Raw genomic sequence first — 26,042 nt, 5'->3', positions numbered from 1 at the left:
TTGTTGGGGAACTACTTTACATGATTCTAATCTAAAGCAATATATAACTATAGCGGAAACTCTGCAATGTACAAAAGTTACTTATGTAGATCTGAAGGGTAATTCATTTGGTGAAACACCCAGGAAAATGCACAGCAGAAGATTAAGAAAATCGCAAAGAGTTGTGCGAGGGCCAAAAACAAAAGTGTTACATCTGCCTCGAACTTCCACCTTGGCTGAGAGTTGGGAAACCTGTTTGCTGGTGAGTCAGTTTGCCTATTAATCTCTCTGCAGCTCGGCACCTGTAGATCATTCGCGGAAAGCAGGAGATACTACTTGCATAGACGGGGGAGAAACACAACAGTCCCCTGGACATAGACATGCTGCTTCCACTGCTGCTCCTCACTGCCGGACTCCTGCTCCCCCACCAGCCTGCAGGTAAGTGCCTCTACCACCGCCCTGCTCCCTGCCTGCTCTCTACTTAGGGTGTAGCATCTTTCTGTAAATATTTGAGAATTTCCAATGTTTTGTTGAGGGTTAACCAATATCCCTCATATCCAGTGGAGTACAGCGATAATAACCTGCGCCCAGAAAAAAAAACATGTAGATTTCAGTGGTAAACTGGACTTCACTCCAAAAATAGATGCAAATTAAGAAAAGTTTTATTTATACAAAAAGGAACATCTCAGAGGGAGGCTTTGTGCGTTTCGTGCCTTCTGGGCACTTAGTCATAGGCTGCCCAGAAGGCACGAAATGCGTAAGGCCTCCCTCTGAGATGTTCCTTTATGTATAAATAAAACTTTTTTTAATTTGCATCTATTTTTGGAGTGAAGTCCAGTTTTTTGCCAGTCTACCACTGAAATCTACATGTCTAGCATTGCCTCCCCGAGCTGAAGGTCTGGGGCTTGAGCACCTGGACCCCCTGATGTTATTGGTGAGTTTACCTTACTGCCTACATTTTTTGTCACACTGGAACTTTTTTCCTTTTACCTATCCCCTGTTACCCTTGTTAAATTTTTGTCAGAAAAAAAAAATGTAAGAGCAGGTTTACTTGAGTGTGAGCACTTCTGTCATTGTGGATTTTCTGGCGCACATATATTTTATCGCCTATTATCGCACTGATGCTACCTAAGTTGTCTTGCCAGGTTTACTAAAGAATAATGCAGGAATTGCCACCAAAATGTACAATTTTCAAAAATTTTTGTTGTTGCTACCCCAAGAATGGTGCTATGTGGAACAAAGTTAGAAATTGTAAAGTGGGAGAGCATAGCTGTCAGTCTTGCAGAGTGCTCATATGGGGGTATATGACATACACGGACATGACGTCAGTGGAAATCTATTCCTGCAGCCACAGAAACCGCACTGCACATGTGCAGATTGCCAGGGTCGGACTGGTGGGTGCAGAGCCCACAGGGGCTGCCATCCCAGGGACCGCCAGCCGTCCTACATAGGGTTGCCACCTTTTCCCCCGGTGGAGACCAGGGCAGGGGGCGAGGCTGTGACGTGGAGGGGGCGGTTTGGGATGCAGAGGGGCCGGGGTTATGATGCTGCGATTGGCCAACCGCCATGTCAATCATGGGGAATCCTGCCCGGTTTTCCCTATTTGGAAAACTGGGCAGGAAGTTTTGACCTGGGCAGCCCTTCAAAATACCGGACAGGTGGCAACCCTAGTCCTACCCTCTCCCCGAGCGTGCGTAAATCAAACCTACCGTCAGAGGAGGGAAATCAGCCTGGGAGAGGGCTATAAGGATCAGGCCAGGGCCCACCAGCCCAGCCCTACTCTGCACATGGCTCCCCACTGACGTCACTAAAATGTTCTGCACATGCACACATCGGATTTTCTGTGAAAATCATGAAAAAACATCAGAAATCAGGGGAATGTGTAAGAGTGACAGGAGATCTGGGGGCAGACTATAAAATCTAGTAACTCCCCATAAAATTCGGGGGGGCGGGTTGACAGCTCTAGGAGAGATGTATAAAATCTTTTTTTAACAGCAGTGAAAATGAGTGATTGCACTGGGAAGAATGATACTTGTAAATTTATCAGTGAATTAATTAAGAATCATTGATATAATGTGAAAATAATTGGTTCCTGATATTACTTTATTGCCCATGAGTAATATTTAATAATACTGGGAAAACGGATGAGAACCGAATCCGAATTTGAATATGCAAATTAGCAGTGGGAAGGGGAAACATTTTTTACTTCCTTGTTTTGTGACAAAAAGTCACGCAATTTTCCATATGAAAATTAGGGTTCGGATTCGGCCGGCCAGAAGGATTCGCCCGAATCCGAATCCTCCTGAAAAAGACCGAATCCCGAACCGAACCCTAAATATTACATTCACCAATTGCCAGTAAATACTATTTTATACAAACTATTTCTAAGTGTGGCCATTGGCAGTGGTGCCTAAAAAATCAGCAATATCTATAGCATTAGATATTATAGATCATATAGGTCATCTAAATGAGCACCAAAAAATTTGCAACTTGACAGAAATAAAGCTGATACTAACCACTATGTTTGCATAAATACTTGTCGCATGACATATTAGTCACATCACAGTTGAGTAAACATAGGAGCAGCGTTAATTTCATTGGAGGAATATTTGCAGCCATAGTGGCCAATGGTTTATAGACAAATTTTACGAACTTCAGTAAATCGACTCTATAAAATCGGGGCTATAAAAGTGCACCAGAGGGCCATATACAGCCCACAACCTGTAGTTGGATTCCCATGGACTCAATTATATGGTCGGCATCATTTGTTTGTCCCAAGGATTTACTAGTACAATGTTGTTTGCACTGGGAATTCTTGCTCCCTGCGGACTACTGAGATGTTATACAGATGACTATTAAGATCTCCAAATGATAGAAATAATTACAAATAATTTATAATGGGTTCTACAGAAAAGGTGCAGCAAAGCACCATACGGCACTCATGCGGATTTCATTGGAAGTCATGTGTTGCGTGTGAGCTATGAAGTAATAGAAAGGCCTAAGGCATTTAATTTCTTTCCTTTGTAGATGGAATCTAGGGAATTCTGTAGTACTGGCATGCCCAGGGGCCCACCAGAATACCTTAGACCATGGGCTTCTTTCCAAACTATAATTCCTCCTCACTCATCCTCTTTATTCTCCTAGACTTTTATATATACTTACTATATTCTTCCATTATTAAGAATTTTTTTCCCATAAAGAAATAGGGAATGACCATGAAATAGACTAAATGGTTAGAAGCAAGAGGACTCACTAACACCTGGACCCACTGGGAGTTTTCTTGGTATCCCTGGGGTCAATCTAACACTGGTAGGACTTACACCTTACATTTTTGGATAGTTTTACTTACTAAACACACTAGGACTTCTCACCCCCTGCCTTACGTCACCTTAAAGGAGTTGTTCAGTGTAAAAATTAAAACTGGGTAAATAGATAGACTGTGCAAAATGAAAAAATGTTTCTAATATAGTTAGTTAGCCAAAAATGTAATGTATAAAGACTGCAGTGACTGGATGTCTAACATAATAGCCAGAACACTACTTCCTGTTTTGCAGCTGTTTTGGTTACCAGGCAATAACAATCAGTGACTTAAGGGGGGGGGGGAGGTACATGGGTCATAACTGTTGCTTTTGAATCTGAGCTGAATGCTGAGGATCAATTGCAAACTCACTGACCAGTAATGTCCCTTGTGGCCCCCCTTAAAGCTGCTGTCTAACTCAGAGTTAGAGAGCTGAAAAGTAGTGTTCTGTTAGACATCCAGTCACTCCAGCCTTTATACATTACATTTTTGCCTAACTAACTATATCAAAAACATTTTTTATTTTGCACATCCTATTTACTCAGTTTTTATTTTTACACTGAACTGTTCCTTTAACACACTCTCCTGAAATGTTAGTGATAACCGGAGCGGTTGTTCATGTGGGAATCAATGGCTTCAAGTAAACAAGTGTGCATGCACAGTGACATCACTTCCAGTTGCGAGCAGCTGCGATGACCCAGCTTCCTGTGATGTCAATGGCCTAAAAAAGTGACACGTTGACAGTTCAGAGTGCAAAAAAAATGCTTTTTTTCAGTTGTGTTTCTAGACATGGGTGGCCCTTGGGCAGGCATTAATACACTACTTATTTATGCTCTGTTAATTGGGTCCATGGTCACACATGCTAAGGGAGCCAACCACAATGCAAGAGTTAAGTACAGTGCCCAATTGCACCAGATGCACTCATAGAGAACAACTGGCACAAGAGCAGTAGGAATGATCCTTCACTGTAGCGATGGTAGAGGTAAGCAACAGGGCCGGGCCTGCCCTGGTAATCAATATCCAAATTGCACACGAATGGGGGCAAAATTGCACCCATGAGCCCTACTATATGTGGAATTAACTTGCATTGTGGGCCAAGATATACAAGGACAGCCACACTGTAGACCTTTATAATAAAGTACAACTCCCAGCATCCCCCATTGTGGCTTTACAACAGCTGGAGGCTACAGATTAACTTTCAATTGGTGTTATTGGATCCTGAGTCTGTATTCTAATTGGAGCTGGAGAAATTGGCTGATTTCTTAAAGGAACAGTAACATCAAAAAATTAAAGTGTTTGAAAGAAATAAAAATATAAGGTAGTGTTGTCCTGCACTGGTAAAACTGCTGTGTTTGCTTCATAAAAACTACTTTTGCTTATATAAACAAGCAGCTGTGTAGCAATGGGGGCAGTCATTCAAAGCAGAAAAGGCTCAGTTTACACAGCAGATAAACTCTGTAGAACATAATGGTTTTATCTGTTATCCACTATTTATCCTATGCCATATAGTCTTTATTCGATCTCTGCCATTGCTACACAACAGTTTGTTTATATTATCTATAGTAGTGTTTCTGAAGCAAACAGAACAGTTTTACCAGTGTAGCGCAACAGTACATGATATTTTCATTACTTTAAAACACTTTCATTTTTTGGTGTTACTGTTCCTTTTTTTTTTTTTTGAGTTCTCTTTTATTTAACAAAAAAGCAAATTGACATATCACTACATATCAAGTAGACAAGTGTGATCAAAAATATACAGTCCACATAGTATATGCAAGCAGGTATACAAATAAAACAGTGCAGTCAACAAGAACAGGTTCGAATCAAAGCAATCACTGAACATTGGGATTAGAGTATACCTCAAGCCATCTCTCCCAGATTTTCTCAAATTTAGTTGAGGAGCCACACGCTTCATAAGTGAGTTTGATAAGTGGTAAAGAGCGGTTGACCAGAGCAATCCAGTACTGAACCGAGGGAGGTGCAGGCTGAAGCCAATGAAGTATAATGGCTTTTTTAGCATAAAATAGCAAAGTACGATACAGAATTCTAACATGGGTTTGTGGAACCATATCATCTACGACTCCCAAAAGACAGGCTTCAGGAGAGAGGACTTGAGGCAACTCCAGGTTATCGCTCAAACATTTAACCACTGTACGCAAAATCGAAAAATCTTGGGGCAGGACCACAAAACATGTAAAAAATCTGCTGACAGGTCTTGGCACCTGGGACAGGCTGGAGATTTATCTGGGAATATATTATGCAATCTGAGGGGTGTAAAATAATAAAGGTGAAGAACTTTAAAATTAATTAACTATCTCTGGTAGAAATAAGAAAGTTATAGCTAGAAGTAGTGGCTTCCTCCCATACATCATCACTTATCTCAGGCAGTATTGATTGCCATTTACGGCGGGCAGAGTCAAATGGAGAAGGTCCAAGGTCTTGCAAAGCTCTGTATAAATTAGTAACCAGCTGTCTCGTACTCTCTACTCTAAGAATATCTTCAAACCGAAAAGTATGATAAGTAATTGGACCCGGACCAAACTGGGCTCTACAAGGATGTTGTAATTGCATAAACCGGAACACATTTAAACTCATCGGAGCTACAGAATCTTGTAATTGCTGAAAAGTTGGAAATGACCCGTGTTGCAACAGGTCTCCAAGGGTTTTAATTTTACGAATGGGCCAATATATAAAATCAGGCAGATGTCGAAGGTGGGGAAGATGGGAATTGCCCCACAGAGGGGGTGTATGGAGTAAGCAAGGGATTTGACAAGTGCTGTAGCCTCCGTGCGGTCTGCCATGCATCATAGGGGGCCCTCAATACAGGAGGCAGAGTAGTAGAGTCCTTTAACTTCCTTTTAGGGCAGTGGCATAGGGATTCGATCGAACCCAGGATAAGGGAGTGAAATAACATATTGGGGTCTTCTGGATTAGGAACCAGCCACTCATGCACATGTGACAATTGTGCTGCTATATAGTAAAACCAAAGATTAGGGAGTCCCAGGCCCCCATTTGGGACAGTAGCTGTAAGAGACTTCCATGAGATCCTAGGGTGTTTATCCGCCCATATATATGAGATTAAAGCACTATTGACTCTGCTAAAGAATGATTTCGGTATCTTCGTGCTAGCATTCCGAAAATAATACAAAAATTTCGGTAGGAAAATCATTTTAAATAGATTGATTTTCCCCCACAAAGTCAAAGGAAGACCCTTCCAGGAGGTTGCCGTTCTGATAAAAGTACCAAGCAATGGTTGTAGATTGTCATCAATAAAGGAGGAGTCTTTGGCAGTTACAATAATTCCCAGATATTTAATTTGGTCGGACCACTGTAACTGGAGAGATGGGGGTCAAAGGACACCAGGGATAGGATCCACCGGTAAAATGGAGGATTAATCCCAGTTGACCTTCAAGCCCGAGTATGTCCCATATTCTTGGATAAGTGAAAGGGCATTATGAAGGGAAGGACTTGGATCTGCAAGAAATAGCAAAATATCATCTGCATATAACGCAATGCGCTCTTCGCAGGTTTTGTAGTGGAGCCCAGTTATATTGGTAGCCTGTCTAATCATAATGGCCAGAGGTTCAATTGCCAAAGCAAACAATAAAGGAGACAGCGGGCAGCCCTGGCATTTGCAGATTGGTATATAGACGTCTAAGATTAATAGAGGTGGATTTAGTGGGCATAAAGCCCAATTGATCCGGGTGAATGATAGAGGCAATAACCCTGATCAACCGGTTGGCCAGGATTTTCGCTAGTATCTTGGTGTCCGTGTTAATGAGTGATATTGGGTGATAGGAATCACAGGATTCGGGGTTTTTGCCCGATTTATGTATCAAAATTATTAAGGCCGAGTATAAAGAGGGGGGAAAGACTAATGGACTCTTGGGATTTAGTTATTTGAGATTGGTATAGAGAGATATAATACTCCTGAAACGTCAATATGATTTCATTAGGTAAGGATGTAATATCCCCATTCATTTTTTTTTTAATTCTAGGGATCATGGTAGTGGGTGTGGAAGTTTTAGCCAAATATGCGAGTGTCTTCCCACTTTTTTCACCACGGTCAAATAGACGCTGAGTAGCATACAATATTTTTTTTTTGGGTTAAGGAGGTACGGATGAGTTCCAGGGATTTTTGGGCTTTACATAAATTATTATGGAAGAACTCTGAAGGTCGATCTACAAATTCTCTCTCAGCTGATTGAAGCTCCCTTTCAGCCAATTGAATCTCTCATTTAGTGTGATTTCTAGCCTGCTTAATAGCAAATATTAGGGACCCACGTGCAACCGCTTTAGAAGCTTCCCATGTTACAGCTGGAGTAGATGAATCCCCATTATTAATCCAATACTCATTATATTCCAGTACCAACTTCTCTTGGACTATCGAGTTTTTCAACCACATAGGGCTGAGGCGCCACATCTTGTCAATAGGTTGGCTATTTATATGGATGGATAAAAGGAGTGGGGCATGGTCAGAGAATGCCCTGGGAAGGTAGGAGATCTCTGTTACCCAAGGTAGGAAGTCTTGTGAAGCTAGAGCCAAGTCAATCCTAGAGAGAGATTGGTGTGTGGCTGAATGACAGGAGAATTGTCTCTTTTGTGGATGTTTCCAACGCCACACTTCAGTCAGTAGCATTCCCTTTGCCTAAATCGCTAATGGAGTAGAGGATTGAGTATTATGGGACATCTTATCCAATTGGGGAACAAGGGGAGAATTGAAGTCACCAAGTAGGCAGAATGGGGCCGGGGGAAATTCCAATACCTTCTTAAAAATTAAGTCCAGGAGATCCATAGACATAGGGGGAGGGAGGTATATATTACCCAATATCAATGGTTTAGAATTGATCTTACAGTGTAGTAGAATGAATCTACCATACATATCAGTTTTTATCGACAACAATTCAAATAATAAGTGCTTCCTAACTAAAATAGCTACCCCTCTGGCAAACGTAGAGAACGTGGCATGGTAGTGGTGAGCCACCCAGGCCTTTTTGAGCGCCAAAATCTTTTGCCCAGTGAGATGGGTTTCTTGCAACAATAATAGCAAAGGAGAGTAGGATTTAAGGTACTGAAATAGTTGTGCCCGCTTAAACTTAGAGTTAAGGCCCCTAACATTCCAAGAGCATATATTAACCGTAGCCATTGGACCAAAACAAACATACAGATGCGGAGTGTACATTCAACATGCATATATCACACAATTTGCCAACAATAGCCTTTGTAATGTATAAAGAAAAATAGAAAAAATAAAAATTAACCCCTGAGACTCAACTAACCCCTTCCCACCACTGCTCATACATAAACATAGCTGAGCCTATACCTGTAACTTGGCAAAACCGGAGGAAAAAGTAAGTATGCAACTTTAGTGGCGGGTAGTGTTCCAGTCCCTGGATTGTACCAGCCATAATTTATGAAAAATAATTTCCATACCCAGTATAGCAACCGCCATAGCGTCCCAGAGTATGCCCATTGTCAAATAAAGCAGACAATAAAAGGTGAAAAATTTGGGCTCAGGAATCCCACAGGCAGCAAACGTAGAATGCTATAGGTAATGCCCGCTACAGCAGGAAAGTGGTAAAAGATGGCCATATTCCAGGAGAGATATACTCACGACCAGCAGACATTGTAAACGGTAAACAGTGGGCCTCATGGATCAGCATTACCACGACGTGGAGAGCGATGTCTCCGCGCATCAGGGATGTTTGTCTCTATCCACTGCATGACGGCTTCAGGCTGGTCAAAAAATATAGAGGAGTCACCGGTGGTGATGCGAAGCTTTGCTGGGAACATCAGAGCATACTGAACCTTATGCTCACGGAGTATCCGACGAACTGTGAAGGAGTTGCGCTTCTTCTGAACAATTGTGGAGAAGTCTGGAAACAGTAGAATCTTGGTGTTACCTTGCATAATATCACCCTTGGAGCGTGCCTCACGGAGCACAGCATCTCTATCCTTAAAGGAATTGTTCAGTGTAAAAATAAAAACTGGGTAAATAGATAGGCTGTGCAAAATAAAAAATGTTTCTAATATAGTTAGTTAGCCAAAAATGTAATGTATAAAGGCTGGAGTGATTTGATGTATAACTTTTCAGTCAGAACCCAGCTTCCTGCTTTTCAGCTCTCTTGGTTTACACTGACTGGTTACCCTGGCTACCAGGCAGTAATCAATCAGAGACTTGAGGGGGGCCACATGGGTCATATCTGTTGCTTTTGAATCTGAGCTGAATGCTGAGGATCAATTGCAAACTCACTGAACAGAAATGTACCATGTGGCCCCCCTTCAAGTCGCTGACTAACTCAGAGTTAGAGAGCTGAAAAGCAGGAAGTTGGATTCTGGCTGTTTTATTAGACATCTGTTCACTCCAGCCTTTATACATTACATTTTTGGCTAACTAACTATATTAGAAACATTTTTTATTTTGCACAGCCTATCTATTTACACAGTTTTTATTTTCACACTGAACTATTCCTTTAAAATTAAGCATTTTGAGCACAACAGCTCTGGCTGGGGCCCCTGGAGGAGGCTTGCGCGCTGGGACGCGGTGGGCCCTTTCAATTGCAAACTGCGGAGAGAATATGGTAGGGCCAAGTTTATCTTTGAACCACGATTCCAGGAAAGTTTCCATATGCGCGCCCTCCGTCCCCTCTGGTAGGCCAATGATCCGGAGATTAGACCTGCGTTGTCTGTTCTCCAAGTCGTCCACATGTGCTATCAGTAATTTCTGATCATGTTGAAGTCGTTGTAATTGGTGTTGTAGAGGATGTACCCCGTCTTCCAAATCACATATACGACATTCAGCCTCACCTGTGCACTCTCGTAGCTTCTGCATGTCACGGCGGATAAGGGAGAGATACACTCTGATCTCTTCTATCTTAGACGTGACCGTAGCCGTGTTTTCAGTTAGTTTAGCGGATAGAGATGCTTTAGATTCGGATATTGCCAACATCAGTGAGTAGAGAGACGGCTCCGCTGATGGCCCAGCAGAGCATTCAGCCACTGAGGGCTCGGTCGTGGCATGTGACGCATTTTCCAACACAGGATCCAAGGCCGCGTCGCCATCTTGAGAAACAGCTCTGGCAAAAAATTTCTGGACACTGTCCGCCTTGGGCTTTGTGGCACTTTTAGGAGGCATGGTGTAATGGCAATGCAGTAAACTTACAGTCCAGGTAGATTCAGAAGTATATGGCAGTAAATAACAGCACAGGATCTATGAAGGTACGGGAGCTCATGCTACCCACGTCTGCTCTCGATCACATCCAAGCTCCGCCCCCGTTACTGTTCCTTTAACAGCAACATTCTTATGTACCCCTCCCTTTACCCTTAGGCCTTTGTTTCTGTGACTTGTTTTCAATAGCACAGTAAACTTCTTGACCCCAAACTTGCATGCCATATAATGCCTTCTGTAGATGTTACAAGTAAAAACCTCATGGCAACAGTGACTGCACTAAAAAAACTGGGCTCGCTGTAGAGTGATCCATACAGTTGGTCTGCATGGTAGTCCATCAGATGTAGCCATGTATGTGGCTATATTGCAGTATGGTAACACTATATTAATTTGAATTTTTGGTCACTTGTCCCAGTCAGAACTGTAGTATTCTGCCCTGGTGCACAGGTGAAGTTCCACTTAGTCAAAATGCCCCACTGTTGTTATTATCATTATTTATAACACACATTTTTCTGTGTATTCCCCTTGTCACGTGGAGTCTATCTCGGAGCCGCTAGCTTTGCTAATCTCCAGTCTTGTGCCTGCTTTTCAAGTAATTTCAGGTGACTAATAATGTGATGTGTATGCCACTTCCCATAATTCCAAGGTGAAAGTTGAAATCCGATTTTATCTGCAGTATGTGTCAACACGGTTCCTATACTAACTATGAAAAGGTGCAGCTTGCAGGTAGCCCTTTAGTAACCTTAAAGGCAATGGAACATGGTACATTTTGCTGCCTGTGCTTAATCTCCTCCGACCCAGGTAAAAAACCGTCAAAATATACCATTGCATTGATGTAATTGTGAATTGCTTAAGTATCATAAGTATCTCCAACCGTATGAATATCATGGTTTCTTTTCAATCTGTGAAATATATATGTGGAAGTTCAAATATAATTGATTAACCTTTTATTTTTATATAACCCCAACTGAATGAGCTAATTTCAAAGAGGGATATATATATATATATATTCCACGAGGTCGCCAGCACTCTTGATAAATTGTTTAGATTGCCTGGGTGCAGTGTCAAAAATTTCAATCTAAATCCACTAAAAGAGATCCGCACTCACAGGTCTTAAAAAATTATAAGAAGTTTTATTGTTTAAATGCGAGACTAACATTTCGGCCTCCTCCAAATCCTTTCTCTTTGAGAACAATAAAACTTCTTATAATTTTTTAAGACCTGTGAGTGCGGATCTCTTTTAGTGGATATATATATATGTGTGTGTGTGTGTGTGTGTGTCTTCTATTTTTCCCACATGTGAAAAAATACAAATATAGAGAGTGTTTCAGGGCAGTAGAATAAATGCCCTGTGCTTTCCAAGAACTTCTGTATTCTGTCCATTGTTTTTACCCTGTTTGCCTAAACACCTGAAGTAATCCCAATGCTTTCTGATGTAATGTTTATTCTTTATTAAATAAGGAACAGCCTTGTCCCCAAAAATTGACCAAAAAAGGAAATGTGTTCTATTTTTAATGCCTCACTCTTATCAATCTTATCAAATAATATTACCTGTGTGTGTGGCAACACAGTATCTGGTCTCTTGACATGTGTTACGTACGGAATCCCTTACCCAGAACAAACCCAATGTTCTGGTCTAAGCCCACTCTTCTGCCTGTGGCTGCCGCCTTTGGCTTCGAGTGAAGCCGTCCACTACTCAGATGCCGCCAGGTCTTAATTCGGGAGAACCAGGCACAGAGTTCTGGGCGAGCATGGGAACAGAACGTGTACTAATAGGACGAAGGAGCAGTAAGTGGAGTCCAATGAACAGGCTTGGTCAAACCACAACTGGCAATGCAGTACAATACAGGTAACCAGAGCAAGGTCAGGGTCACAAGCCAAGGACATACACAGAGAGGAATCAACGTGGTATCAAAACAGAATCAGAAGAGTAGTCAAGCCAGGTATGGGTCAGTTGAGGCAGCAGGAATGAATAATCAGGGACCGGTAAGGGTCAATACATCGGTAATACACTCAAAACACCAACTAGAGAGCACCCAGGAACCTTCATAGGGCATTTGAAAACTTGCAGTGAGCCCTTTAAATATTAGAATTTCGCGCCACAGTGCAATGACATCATCTGCGCCGCAGCTTCAACGCCGGAAACTAATGGCGCGGCTATCCATTCAGTGTGCGCATAGACACTGAAGATACTCGATGTGGTGGGCAACTCCAGCGTGGTTGTCCCCATTGCACCCCTGCTAGACCACCAGGATGAGTTCTCACAGACAGAAGGTGATGTCACTTCCTCTTAAAGGGGTGGTTCACTTTTAGTTAACCTTTAGTATGTTATAGAATGGCTTTTCAATTGGTCTTTATTGTTTATTTTTGTGGTTTTTGATCTATTTGCTTTATTCTTCTGAATCTTTCCAGCCTCTAAAAGGGGATCATGGACCCCATCTAAAAACAAATGTAAGGTTACAGATTGACAGTTATTGCTACTAGATATCGTCTAGTTAAAGTCAGGAAAACTGTGGGTAGCTGCCTGTTTGGCCCTGCAAACAATTGGACAATGGATACATTTCACTGTGAACAATGAAAATTTTCTGGCCTGCCCGAACGATTTTCTGACCAATGTTGGACAAAAAATGGTTTAATGCATGATTGCTCTAGAGAATTTTCGCCATGGAGAAAATTAGCATGGAAAGGGCGATGTCGATAATGAGATTTAAAAGTAACTGCTCTATCTTTATAATAGTGAACCTGGAGAAATTTCAAATACGCTCTTGTGCTCTGAGAATTTTCAGTGGAAAAAGTTAGCCTGGAAAAGAGAGGTAAATTTACACCAATGGAAAGTGAATTTTCACCACTGTGAAGTTAATTCTCCAAAACTTGGTATTTTTTTTTTGGTGAAACTACTTCAGATTTTCACTTTCACCCCTAAGAGTGAGGGTCGATCTGGTGCCGACCACATAATATGACTATTTTACCATCAAAATGAAACCTCTTTTCAAGTGTTTCCATCATGGAAACACTTGATTGTTATACAATTTACCTTGAATTTGTACTATGCTGATTGTTGTTTTCTCTCATTTCCAGCCTCTCTCAAGTTAACATTTGAACCATATTATGAAGTTGTATTCCCAAAGAAGATTGATACTCAGTACAAGAGGGATGTTCAGGTATGTCCCCTGCCTGCTGGTTGCTGCTGGCCTCTTAATTCCCACACATTGTTTACAGTGCAATAAAAGTCAGAATGTTTTTTCTAGGTCTAGTAATCTGGTTATTTGATTTCTGGTGTTTACAAAACCTGTCACCCTTTGTGCCGTTGTTAAGATAATAATTAAGGGTGATCCTGGGGCTTGTGCCGCCCTCACCCGCTCCCGCTTCACACTTAAAACATCAGAGTGGGTAAAAGGGGGACAGCATCGCTAGTGCAATGAGCGCAATAGTGCTCTCTGCACTAGTGGAGCCAAATTCCTGGGTTTAAACCCCGACATTTGGCTCTTAAAGTTACAAGAGGCGGCTTTTTGCCACCCTTTGTTACCGGCCACTGATGTCGTCTGAGGCAAGGTTCTTACCTTGCCTCGTGGCAGGAGCTGCCCTAATAATACATGTGAATTACTATGGGACCAGTGCTGTCATGTTTTGTGTTTTCAAGTTGAAAGGGGGATGCTAAAGTTGTAGTTCTGCAAATTCAGGGTTGTCACTATACCATCCTATTTAAAAAATAAATACTTTTTTCTGGTGGAAATAATATGTTTAAAGTATTGTATCCAAAATCACAACATAAACGTTAGTATAGTAGTGTATAAATATTGTGTATTTATAAAGCTCAGTTGTTGTCCCAAGGCGTGCATTAACATGCATGGCAGTCATGGATAGAATCCATTACAAAGAGCTAATCCGCATATTTATTAGTATGTAATAGACCCTGCTGACAAGGTATGTGCATGGCACAAATCCTAGAAAAGTATTTGTTTTCTGTGTTTATAAGAATGTGTAGCAAAGGAAATCATTACATCACTTGGCAAAGCAGTTAGCCTTAATCATAAACAATCAGGGCCATATGAGCTTTAGAGAGCTCTCCTAGGGGCGAGATTATAGAGCAGGTTCTGCTGGTTATTGCCTTTAAAGGATAAGAAAAGGCAGATTCACAGGGGGCGCCAATATATTAGGGGAAAAGAACTAACAGCACCACACTTCCATTTTATTTATTTTTCCCAGGAGGACATTGCCTTGGGTGTCAGCTCACTGGGCAGCCATTGTTGCAAGTGGAATGGATTTAAATATTTTGGTAATATTTATACATCCATAATCCAGAACAGCAAACTAGGCTTCACGTCAAATCTTATCCTGATCCACATTTATGCTGTTGCATTCGACATTGTCACACTGTCGCCACTTGAATGCAAAGTGCTTGACGTGTCCAATTAGCCTCAAGTTTCCTTCAGTGAGGTGGAGAGCGGTGCTGAATTACATGTTGGGAACATTTGCCAATAGGATGATGAGGACCAATGGCATAGCTGAAACATCATTAAATACAGATATAACTTGGGCATTGCCATCTGAATTTAATACATGCTAATTGTGATCAATATGCCGTTGAGCTATAAAACTGTACAGTTTATTAAATGATAAATATGTCAGATTTATTGGCCACTGTAGGTAAAGAAAAACATACAAATATACACGTCTTCCCTTCTGTACACAACAGCAAATTGTTGATGACACAGATAAATGTTTAAAATCCTAAAAAGCCATTGACAAGCCAGGCTGTTCCTGGGTTCTCTCCCTTCTGCTCCTTACATGGCATTGGGCAGGGTACACGCAAAGCAGATTTCGGTTTTGTTACCCAACAGGCAGTTTATTGGGCCATGCATGGGGCCCTATCCATGACCTACCCACACAATATGCAATAGGAGCTCCACCAGATACTGATTGGGCTGACTTAGAAATCCTTTTAAAGTGAACCTTTCACCCAGACACAAAAATCTGTATAATAAAAGTCCTTTTAAAATTAAACATGAAATCCAATTTCTATTCTTTATTAAAGCATTCATAGCTGTTGTAAGCTCATTTAAAAATCTCAGATGTCAATCAAATATTGTCTGCCACTTTTCTATGCCCTGGGCATAGAGGCGGGGCAGACAATTACTTTCACTTTCCATTCAGGACTTCCTAGATGTCACTGCTCTCCACACATTCCCCCGTTCTCTTTACCATTTAAATGTGTAACCAGGGCATGGGGATGGACATCAGGTCCCCCATTCTGGTGCACAAACCAGATTCTGAGATGATGCAAGGCTTGTCTTAATAAAAAAATGGCCGCTGCTTGCTTGCTATAATTTTGAAATCCCAAACTGAAAGAAGCAAGATTCAAATTTATATAGTGTAATCAAAGTTCATTTTGCTTGACTAATATGATAAAATAGGATTTTAAATATTTTTTTGGGTGACGGGTCCACTTTGGATTGTGTGTATCTCCTACTCTTTAGACTTTCAATGAAGGGCACCATCAGCCATGTAGGCATTTAATCAGGAGGAGCAATGCAATAACTCTTTTTTTTTTTTGTTTCATTTTTTCCCTATCTTTAGGTTACATTTCACTTCATGGACTGTTTGATAATTATTTCCCTCTGTTACCCCAGGGCAAGTATCCTGATGTGCTGCAGTATGGCCTTCACCTAGGAGGGAAGCACCTGGTCTTACACCTAGAGAAGAATGAGTGAGTAATATGTTTGTGTATCATACATCACATGATGTACTTCAGTTTCACTTGCTATACCGTGCAAAGGTATAGTAATGCTCCTGAAAAGCTGAAACACAACCTTCTTTTATCAGGAAAATGCTCACATGATAAGAAAACGAGGGTCAGGTTACACTGGCTATAGCTCATAATTCTGTTCATGGATGTTTGTGCTTGACAAAAATATAGCTGTAGAGTTTCATACAAAAGGGAACTTGACCATGATTTACATAATTGTTATTGAGAGTAGTACCTGTCCGGCTGTTTATAGTCTCTGCACTGTTTGTTCTGACTCCAGCTGATTAACAGAGCTGGAAAAGAAAGGACTTCTGTTAGAACCAGAGACCAGAATTAAAAAATATTGATGTCAATATCAGTGGCAAGTTTAAATATTTTCAGTGGTTTTAATGTATATCAGAAAGTTGTTTACGATAAGATTTCCTTCGCTATGGAAAAAATAAAGCTTTTTGGGTGTATAACTCCTTTACAACAGGTGACTAGTTGCTTATACAAAATAATGCTTGTGGATACAGTCTGTTGCTGAAGGGTTTCCACCCTTATGTGACTGATCCAAGGACACAAAAGCAATTTGTCCAGAGCCCAGCATCAGCCCTGCAATTATCTTTTTAATACAACCTAACCAATCTTAAATGGGTAGACCACAATGCAGTTCATCCAGGGGCATAGACATAGCACCTACCTGTAAGAAAGAATCCCTGACTGTGACTCCTGCTTTATTTCTTGTATACACATGGTACAGCAGGCCTGATTCTAAAAAATACCCCAAACAACATATTGTAGGATAATTTTCAGTTCATGGAACTTGCAACACCTCCTATCTGGAGCATGTCAGTGCAAAGCACCCTACAATAAGTGATTGATGTTTGCAATGCTTATAACACCCCTTGAGCTATATCCTGAAGGATTTACTTTCCTCTCTACTACACTGGAATCTGCTATGTGTTCATGCTTCGACACATCTGTTCTTTGGCACATTTTCCCTTTAATGTGCGTTTGGCAAGTACTAGAAGTGAACTCTGCTGTAGCTGAATGTTACTGTTTTGTGCGCATGAGATATTGTCACTATAGAGTCTCTCCCTGGTTCTGTTTAACAGGATTATTTGTCTTTTTTGTGATGACCTCATGCCAACGATAAAGAAGTTATAGGCAGACGGCCGGCACATGAAAGCTGTTTGACTATACTAAGCGGCTTGTGTGCACAAATTTAATGTTGACTGTTATAGTTGAAGGTGGCACAGACAAGTTACCCAAGTTTCTGCTGATACATCCCCATGGGATTGCACTTTGTTATGCTGCTCTTTGTATAGGCATATATTAACAAGGTGCCCAGGTGCAATGGTGGCCCATACACCAGTTTTTCATACAGTACCATCAATCAATCTTTGTATGATCCTTGGGGCATTTATGAGACCCTCTTGCCTTGCCATTTGGCCAGTTGATGACTGGTGTAACTGTGTCATAGATCACTTTCCAAAATAGAAAATCATGCCAATCAGTTATCTCATCCACTCATGCCATGGCTCATTGGTCAGGTGACTGGTCATATTTCCCCTGATAAATCAGTGGTCAGGTTAAATGCAATGTGGCCAATTTACGCTAATATGTGGGTGATCATCTCTTACGGATCATATGGTACGGGTATGGGACCTGTTATCCAGAATGGGAGCCACCTGGTTTTTTCTTTCCTCAATTTGGATCTTCTAGAAAATCATGTAAACATTAAATAAACCCAATAGACTTCAACAGTAATTAATTATGTCTTAGTTTGGATCAAGTACAAGGTACTGTTTTATTATTACAGAGAAAAATTAAATCAATTAAAAAAAATCCTCATTATGTGATTATAATGGAGTCTATGGGAGACGGCCTTTCCGTAATTCGGAGCTTCCTGGATAACTGGTTTCTGGATAGCGGATCCCATACCTGTATATTAAGTAGATCCTCCCTTTCTGTGTATAATTTGGATATAATATTTAAAACTATGAAGTTTACTATGATTAGTGTTACAGTTGTTTCTACAGAATGATAGTGGTCACTCCTGTACCCACCCAAACGTCATGTCCATTAGTGGTGCACAGAGTATACCACAAATAACAGACACATTCTACTGAATTAAGGCTTAATGTGCACAACAGGGCATTCTCCACTGGCGGAGGATAATCCTGGGCTGCCATAGGCCTTATAGACAAGAAAACTGTAAAAATACATTCTTGGCAAGATGGTGGCTGTCCTCTTCTAGGAAGCAACACATTATTTTGCACATGCAACACATCACCCAAAGGAATGCTATATAGCATCACTGAAGTTCATTAGCTCATCGCTTATTCTGATTCTCATAAATTTAAATGGCGCTCTACTCAAATTATGAATTATAGGAAATACGAAATGTTATTTAGCTGTTCTAAACTGTGGCCGAGAATGCTGGGAGTTATAGTTTACACCAGCTATGGATTAAACAGCGCAGCTGCATATGATTCTATATCTGAGTTATTTAGGCCGGGTGCTGGTCAGCGAGCCCTGCTAACCATATGAAGGAAGCTGTATTGACTCTTACACTCCGATATCACTGTAGGAGGTAAATTGCGGAGGCTGCACACTCACAGGGAATAAAGTCCAGATTTACAGTAGATTACAATGAGACAGTTTGTTATGTTAGTGCCACTCAGAGCCCTGGCACACACAATACAATTCTCAATCATGGCTCTGTATTTAACCTCTTACCTGCTGTTTTGTTTTTATTTATGTTTCCAGCATTGAATCGTCTCCTGTTGTGGGCTATTATTAGGGCCACATCCCTAGATTTACTTCTCCCACTGATGCTGTATTTTACTCTGGCCTAGTAAGGATGAAACGTTGGGCCCTTCTGTAAGAATGTGCCCATTGTTCAGATGTTAGCCTATTGGATTAATGCAGCAGAGAAAATGTGCCCTGTGGTGTCCCCTTTAGAGAAGCAGCTTTCCTAAAGCCATAGATCCTGGATATAACAATATTGTGTGTTCGGAAAATGTTTATGGCTTTTATTTATTTCACCTTGGCTCTCCAGCTGTTAAGGAACTACAATGCAATGAAGGAGTCTAATGAAGGAGTCTAAAGGCAAATGCATTGTGGGACTTGTAGTTCCTTAACAGCTGGAGAGCCAAGGTTGCAGATCCCTGCACTAGAGCTTAGAACATTTGTGTGTTTTTCCTGCAGAGACCTGCTGTCTGCAAATTACACTGAGACTTATTACCTGCCGGATGGGACACCAGTAACAACCAGCCCTAAAATCCAGGTAAAAGGCAGGGCAATTACTGGAGGGCAAGGGCATTGTTGTGTAGAATATGGAGCAGGTATAATTAACAGCCTGAGGGAAGAGAACTTACATTGCTAATACAACACTTAAATATAAATATAGCACTTAAATATTCTACACATGCCATACCTCTATGGCTCTGCATTGTTGGAGCTAATAAGCAGTTTCAATGTATGTGCATGTGCATCTTCCTATTCCAAAAGTTGAGGGAGCCCAATAACTTTTAGTTACACCACTGGCACAGGCACCAGTTAAGCCTTCATTAATGAGCCAGTAATATAGAGATGCCAGTCTAATGGTTTAGAACATAACATACTGCCAGGGGCACTTCGCCAATGAGGCGAGTTGAGGCTCTTGCCTCAGGCGGCAGCACCCCATTAGGTGCCAGAGGCGGCTCCTGGTACTTTAAGAGGCAAATTTCTGGTTTTCAAACCGGAAATTCAGCTCTTCTAGTGCAGAGAGTGCAGTTAGGCTAGTGTCCAGGCTCTCTCTGCCTTTGTGGACCCCCCTGGACCCCCTTAGGCGCAAAAAGGTAAGCGCACGGGGGAGGGGGGCGGTAGCAACTGCTGCTGCCTCAAGGGGCCAGGATCGCCCCTGCATACTGCTGACCTATATACTCATGAGCTAAAACCTCTGTTAGGGCTAAGATTTGAGGCCTTTTGATTAGTGATGAGTATATGTGCATTATATGAATATTAATACCTGTTACTAAATGACTGCTTGCCATGATTACCACATTTAGGAACACCTGACTATGAAAAAGCAATTTAAAATGAAAAAACAAATAACAATGAAAAGGGAATTTGGCAAAAAATAGAAAAGCTGTGATAAAAGTTAACCTAGAGACTGATGTTTATGACATACGTATTTGTATAACATTCGCTATTAATGCAAAAATATAACAGATCATAGTGATTAAGCAATTTATAGCCTATCAAATGATAGATATGATAATGTTAATTACTTTGTATTATAAAATGTAATGTAACTGTAAACTAGAGAGATATACATCTCTGCAGACTGCTGAATACTTCTGTATTCTAAAATTAAACTTCCTTCTGTGATGAAATAATTTGCCAAGGCTCCTGTTGCTTTGGGGTCCGTTTACTAAAGTGCGGTAAATCTGACTTTAAGTTTCCGCATGTTATCGCCGAGAATATTTTTACGCCAGAATATTCGCAGCGACTAAGTTTACTAAACAGCGATGTGCTCAGAAGTCATTGCGATCACTTGCGGTAACTACGTTAAGGAACCAGCTTACGTTAGCGGTAATTTTAGCGAGTTGCGGATTTTCTGGCGAAAAATTAAGTTTTTGCGAATATTTATGCTATAGAATAGTCTTGTTTTATGGCGGTTATTATGGCAATTTTTACTGTGACATTTATGGCCAGAAATGCATCTTCAAAACTCATAAACTTTATTGACTGATGATTATACCAACCAACAACATCACCAGAGTAACATCAATCAAACATGTATGCATCATATAAATCCTTCTGCCAATAGAATCATAGGAACAAGAAATCATACCAGTCAATCTCTTTGCTTCATAGAAATGCACAGTTTAATGTAGCCAATCACAATGAAACCAAAAAAGCGTAGAGGCTGACAAATCCTTGGACTGTGGTGCCCGCTGCCAATAATACGCCTCTGAGCTGAAACTGCTGCTGTTGCACCAGATAGAAGCAGAAGCCAAAACATCCTGTCAGCAACAGCTACAGATCTCTCTCCTGTCAGTAAAGTATGATGGGTAAAAAAAAAAACAGTATTATGGGATATTTCCTGCCCCTTAAAAATTTTCTGGCGAAAAAAATACTTTTACGCCACTACATAGGTGGCGGTAAAAGTTTGCGAATATTCTGGCGTTAATTTTGTCTTTAGCACATTTCGCTGTTTAGTAAACCATGCGTTAATGTGTACGTAGCGTTATTTTCAGCGAATGCGATAACTGGCGAACAATTATTCTTGCGCAAGAATATTCGCAAATTTATATTTACCGCATGTTAGTAAACTGGCGATAACATATTTGGCGAAAATTCTGTCTATATATTGTGCGAATATTTTTAACGCACTTTAGTAAACGGACCCCTTTGTCTGTCTTTGGAGGTGCCACACCTAGCCAGACTTAACACCGCTTTCTTTTTTTTAAATCATTGTTTTTAACCATTGCAGCATCACTGCTATTATCAAGGAAATGTGAAGAATGATAACGGGTCGCTGCTGAGCCTTAGTACATGCAGTGGGTTAAGGTAAGATGGAACTGAATTTGCCTACCGTTTATACAGCAACGAGGGTGAATAAACCTATTCACTGGAAAGAATTAAAGGGGAAATTATGCTTTATATAACAATTCACGAAATTCAGGTTCTTGGGTTGACATAAACGTCCACTGAAAAATCTTTAGTTAAATGATAGATAAGGATTGATGATATGTATGTGTATATACAATTTACTTAACAGCAAACACAGTTCTTTAAGTGTATTCACAAATGCAAAGCTTTGCAGAATGTGGGCCCTGAGAACAGTTTATGTTGTAAACTAATCTTTGATATCCTTATGGAATAGCCTAAGACTGAATATATGCATACAGTAAGGAATTTAATCAAATTTAAGTTAATCAAAGGAGAAATACCATCACACACTTTTTGTGAGGGTGCGAAGCGTGTTTCATGCAAATAGCTCAGACTTGCTGAAAAAGGAAATGGGTGCCTTAGGCCTTCAGTAGGAATGTAATAACAGGCACAGAATTCTTTTTAGGTTAAATTTAGGTCAAATTCTGCTTCCAAATAATTAATGCTAGCTGGTTGAATGGGTTACTAGAACTGGAGCATACTTTGAGAGAAAGGCCTGCCCAGCCAATATCTGGCTGAAAATGTGGCCAGATATCAATCAGGTTTGATATTCCCCTCTGGGTAAAGACCACATCAGCTTATTGATGCAGTCCTCTCCCGATGGCCTGCATTTACCTTTGTTATGATCCAATTATTGGCCTAGGGCCTAACAATTGGATCAGCCTGATATCACCCAGTTCAAGGTGGCCATTTTGGGGAAAGATACACTTCTTTGGCAGTTTATGGCCTGCTTTAGTCAGAAAACAAAAAGTCTTGTGAGGTAGTAGAAGAAATGATGTAACTTTTTGGGGGTGCACCACAGCAAGCAAGCCTTTTTTTTTGGGGGGGGGGGGATCCCTGAAAGGAAAAAATTACAGCAAGCATTATCTAGGTCAGGGGTCCCCAACCTTTTTAACCTGTGAGCCACATTCAAATGTAAAATGAGTTGGGGAGCAGCACAATCATGAAAAAGTTCCTTGGGGTGCCAAATAAGGGCTGTGATTGGCTATTTGGTAGCCCATATGTGGACTGGCAGCCTACAAGAGGCTCTACTTGGCACTATACTTCGTTTTTATACAATTAAAATTAGCTTTCTAGCTTGAAATTCAAAAATAAGCTCCTGCTTTGAGGCCACTGGGAGCAACATCCAAGGGGTTGGAGAGCAACATGTTGCTCACGAGCTACTGGTTGGGGACCGCTGGTCTAGGTTATAAATATTCCTCTCTTCCGACTGAAACAAATAGAGTATGATATTTTTTATGGCTATCAATGGAGAATTTCTGCTCTCTCATAGTGGGCTCATCCAGACGGAAGGCCAAATGTATCTAATTGAGCCTCTGAAGGAAACTGACAGCGAGGCACATGCTGTTTATGAAGCCCAGATGGAGATACCCAAAACTTGTGGAGTGGACAACACAACATATAGAAAGGAAATTGTTGTCAAGAAATCTCGTTCCGGCACCTCTGCTGAAGTAAGCCAGGCAGCAAATATTGAGCTTGTTGATGGTTATAAGGGGGTATGCTGCACTATATTTGTAAGTCTTCTTGAGATATAAGGTTCTGTGCAGATGTTACAGGGTCCTCATACATAAAGTTAAATATACCCAAGGGGGCTGTTTTAGTGTAATGTACGTGGGCTAATGGGCTGTTCATGATTGCAGTGTAATAGCGGCAGACTTATGAATATGTAATAAATAATTCATGTGTGCCATGTAAATACTTTGGATAAAGTGTCCTGAGAAAGCACTTATATTTATATACATGATATTAAGAAAGCACAGTAGTGATGGGCGAATTTATTTGGCAGGTGCGAATTTGAGGCGAAACTGCTCGTTTCGCCACCGGCGAATAAATTTGTGAAATTGCTGCGCATATTCGCCGTCAGTTTGGACGCCGGCATCAATTTTGATGCCGACGGATTGTTGCTGGCGTCAAAATTCACATTTCGTAAATTTTCCGCCCGTTTTGTGAATTGCGCGACGAAACAGGACAAATTCGCCCATCACTAGAGCACAGCACTTACTAAACATATCTTCACTGTCACCACACAAGTAACAACTGACTGAGTTATTTACTGCCAATGTAAAAGCCAAAACATCTGACATGGAACAACATGCAAAAAAAAAAGATTTAATTAGGAAATGCTTATTATTTGCATTTATTTCAGTTATTTTTAGAACACTATTATAGTGCTAAAAGCTTTGTGTACATTTATCTTGAAAAGAAAACCTTTTTCCGTGGATTCAATTTAAATTTCTGTGGAGATGTTTTCTTATTTCTACATTTTTTCTTTGCTTTACTTCCACAGCAACAGAAAATTCTGAAGGCTCAGAAGTACGTCCACTTGTATGTTGTTGCAGATAATTCAATGGTAAGCAAAACAGATTAAGCAATGTGCATGTGGGACAGATGTTAAACACAATCCAATGATGGCCAGTCTATAACCACCAGAGGTTAACAGGGTTGTTGTGAGTTGCTGGGAATCTCCCTGTCTGACATAGCATTTAAGCAGATTTGTTTTTGGTTTAAAGAAGAAGGAAAGTCGTTAACCACTTGGAGGTGCCAAATGTTATTTACTTACCTCATAACCCCAGGCCGGTGCTCCTATCAGCAGAAAACTGCACCGGCCCGGGGTTATTCCAATGAGCACCTCGGAGCGATTCTCTTCCGGCTTCTTCTGTCTTCAAATTTCCCGGGGCAGACGCATGTGCAGTAGAATGATAAAGCCAAATTTTTAGTTAAAGTTAGGCTTTTTGCTCTACTGCGCATGTGCAGCCGCACGAAGAAAGAGGAGGACGGAAGAGGATCGCTCCATGGTGCTCACTGGTATAACCCCGGCCCAGTGCAGTTTTCTGCTGATAGGAGCACCGGCCCGGGGTTTCAGGTAAGTAAATACATTCACTAACTTTTGGCACCTCCAAGTGGTTAAAGACTTTCCTTCTCCTTTAAGCCTCTTTTTCATGCACACAGGGAATGTGGCATGTTATAACAGCATTTACACACACACACACACGTTATATCACAGTTTAAACACTTATATGGGACTCATATAAAGTACTTCTGTGTTTATTGATTCAATGTATTAGTGGAATTGACATATACATAGTTCTGTATTACATTTAAAAAAAAATTATGTTTTGATATCTTTCTAAAAAATACTTAAAAAAACAACTTTTGACTGACAGTGTATAGATATGATTACATGGTTGTTGGATTTGTTGATGCTTTTTCGGGATCTTGTGTTCAATGTAGTTTTTGTTCTCTTTTGCTTTTTTTCAGTTTGTTAAGTACAACCGCAGTATCCCTATAGTGAAGACAAGAATCTATGAAATAATAAATTTTGTCAATGTGGTGAGTGCACCCCCAGAAAAGACTCGTTTTAGCATTTCTAAGATGTTCTATTTAACTACTTTGCACTTTGGCCACACACCATTTATACACGTGCAGCTCTGCATTCTTCCATTGGTATAGTATATAACATGTTCAATATTGATGGTATATATATATATATATATATATATATATATATATATATATATATATATATATATATATATATATATATATATATACACACACAATGGCACATAGCTAGATGATACTGGGCCCCACAGCAAGTTCATTTTAGAGCCCCCAACATAGCCTGAGGTTTTTACCAGTATATGTTGCAATTGCTCATTAATTATGGCCTTATGGGGCCCCCTCTACCTCCTGCCCACCCCTGCAGCCACAGGGTCTACTTCCTCTGTAGTTACGCCCCTATATATATATATATATATACAATATATACATTTAATTATTTATTTTTTAAATTATGACACCACTATAAAATGCGCGCACACACACACAGTTAGGTATGAAATTTGGCTTTTCCTCTTACTATCATTGACACACACCTTGCACCATCGTATCAGCATTGTAGTGGTACAGACTAGACATATAACTCTGTGGCCTAGTGCAACTCCAGACTCACATAACCTCCAGCTCCATAAGAGTCCACTGGACAGGAAAGCCATTTTTAAGCCCTTCGCTATAGCAGTGTCTGCACTTCTAAAATATTGAATTAGACCATAAAGTCAATGTCGCTATAAATATTTGTACATGTCCCGTGTGTACAGTTTTGCTAAACTACAAGTAAAGCTGGCCATAGACATGCAGATTTTATTCTTTGTGTGGTGAACATGTCGTATTTCAGTCTACCAATCTATAATTAACCATTCAGATTA

At 40.7% G+C, this 26,042-nt stretch overlaps 1 protein-coding gene across 2 annotated transcripts in view; it reads left to right on the top strand.

Moving 5' to 3' along the window:
• The first annotated feature begins 277 nt into the window (after nucleotides 1-277).
• The window catches only part of adam28.1l.L (ADAM metallopeptidase domain 28, gene 1 like L homeolog), a 54,708-nt gene continuing 28,943 nt past the window's right edge, over nucleotides 278-26,042 (top strand). Inside the window, exons 1-8 of one of the 2 annotated variants that reach the window (XR_001934282.2) lie at nucleotides 278-417; nucleotides 13,524-13,606; nucleotides 16,076-16,152; nucleotides 19,387-19,465; nucleotides 21,659-21,735; nucleotides 23,111-23,288; nucleotides 24,125-24,187; nucleotides 25,096-25,167. Coding sequence is in view for 1 of the 2 variants with exons in the window: in NM_001127746.1 (NP_001121218.1) it covers nucleotides 360-417; nucleotides 13,524-13,606; nucleotides 16,076-16,152; nucleotides 19,387-19,465; nucleotides 21,659-21,735; nucleotides 23,111-23,288; nucleotides 24,125-24,187; nucleotides 25,096-25,167 (687 nt within the window). In the remaining variant the exon portion in view is untranslated. 2 annotated transcript variants of the gene reach the window in all.

Source organism: Xenopus laevis, chromosome 2L (assembly GCF_017654675.1).
Source record: "Xenopus laevis strain J_2021 chromosome 2L, Xenopus_laevis_v10.1, whole genome shotgun sequence".
Lineage (NCBI taxonomy): Eukaryota > Metazoa > Chordata > Amphibia > Anura > Pipidae > Xenopus > Xenopus laevis.
Note: the sequence above shows the minus strand (reverse complement) of the source record. Positions and strands in the feature narration are given on the sequence as shown.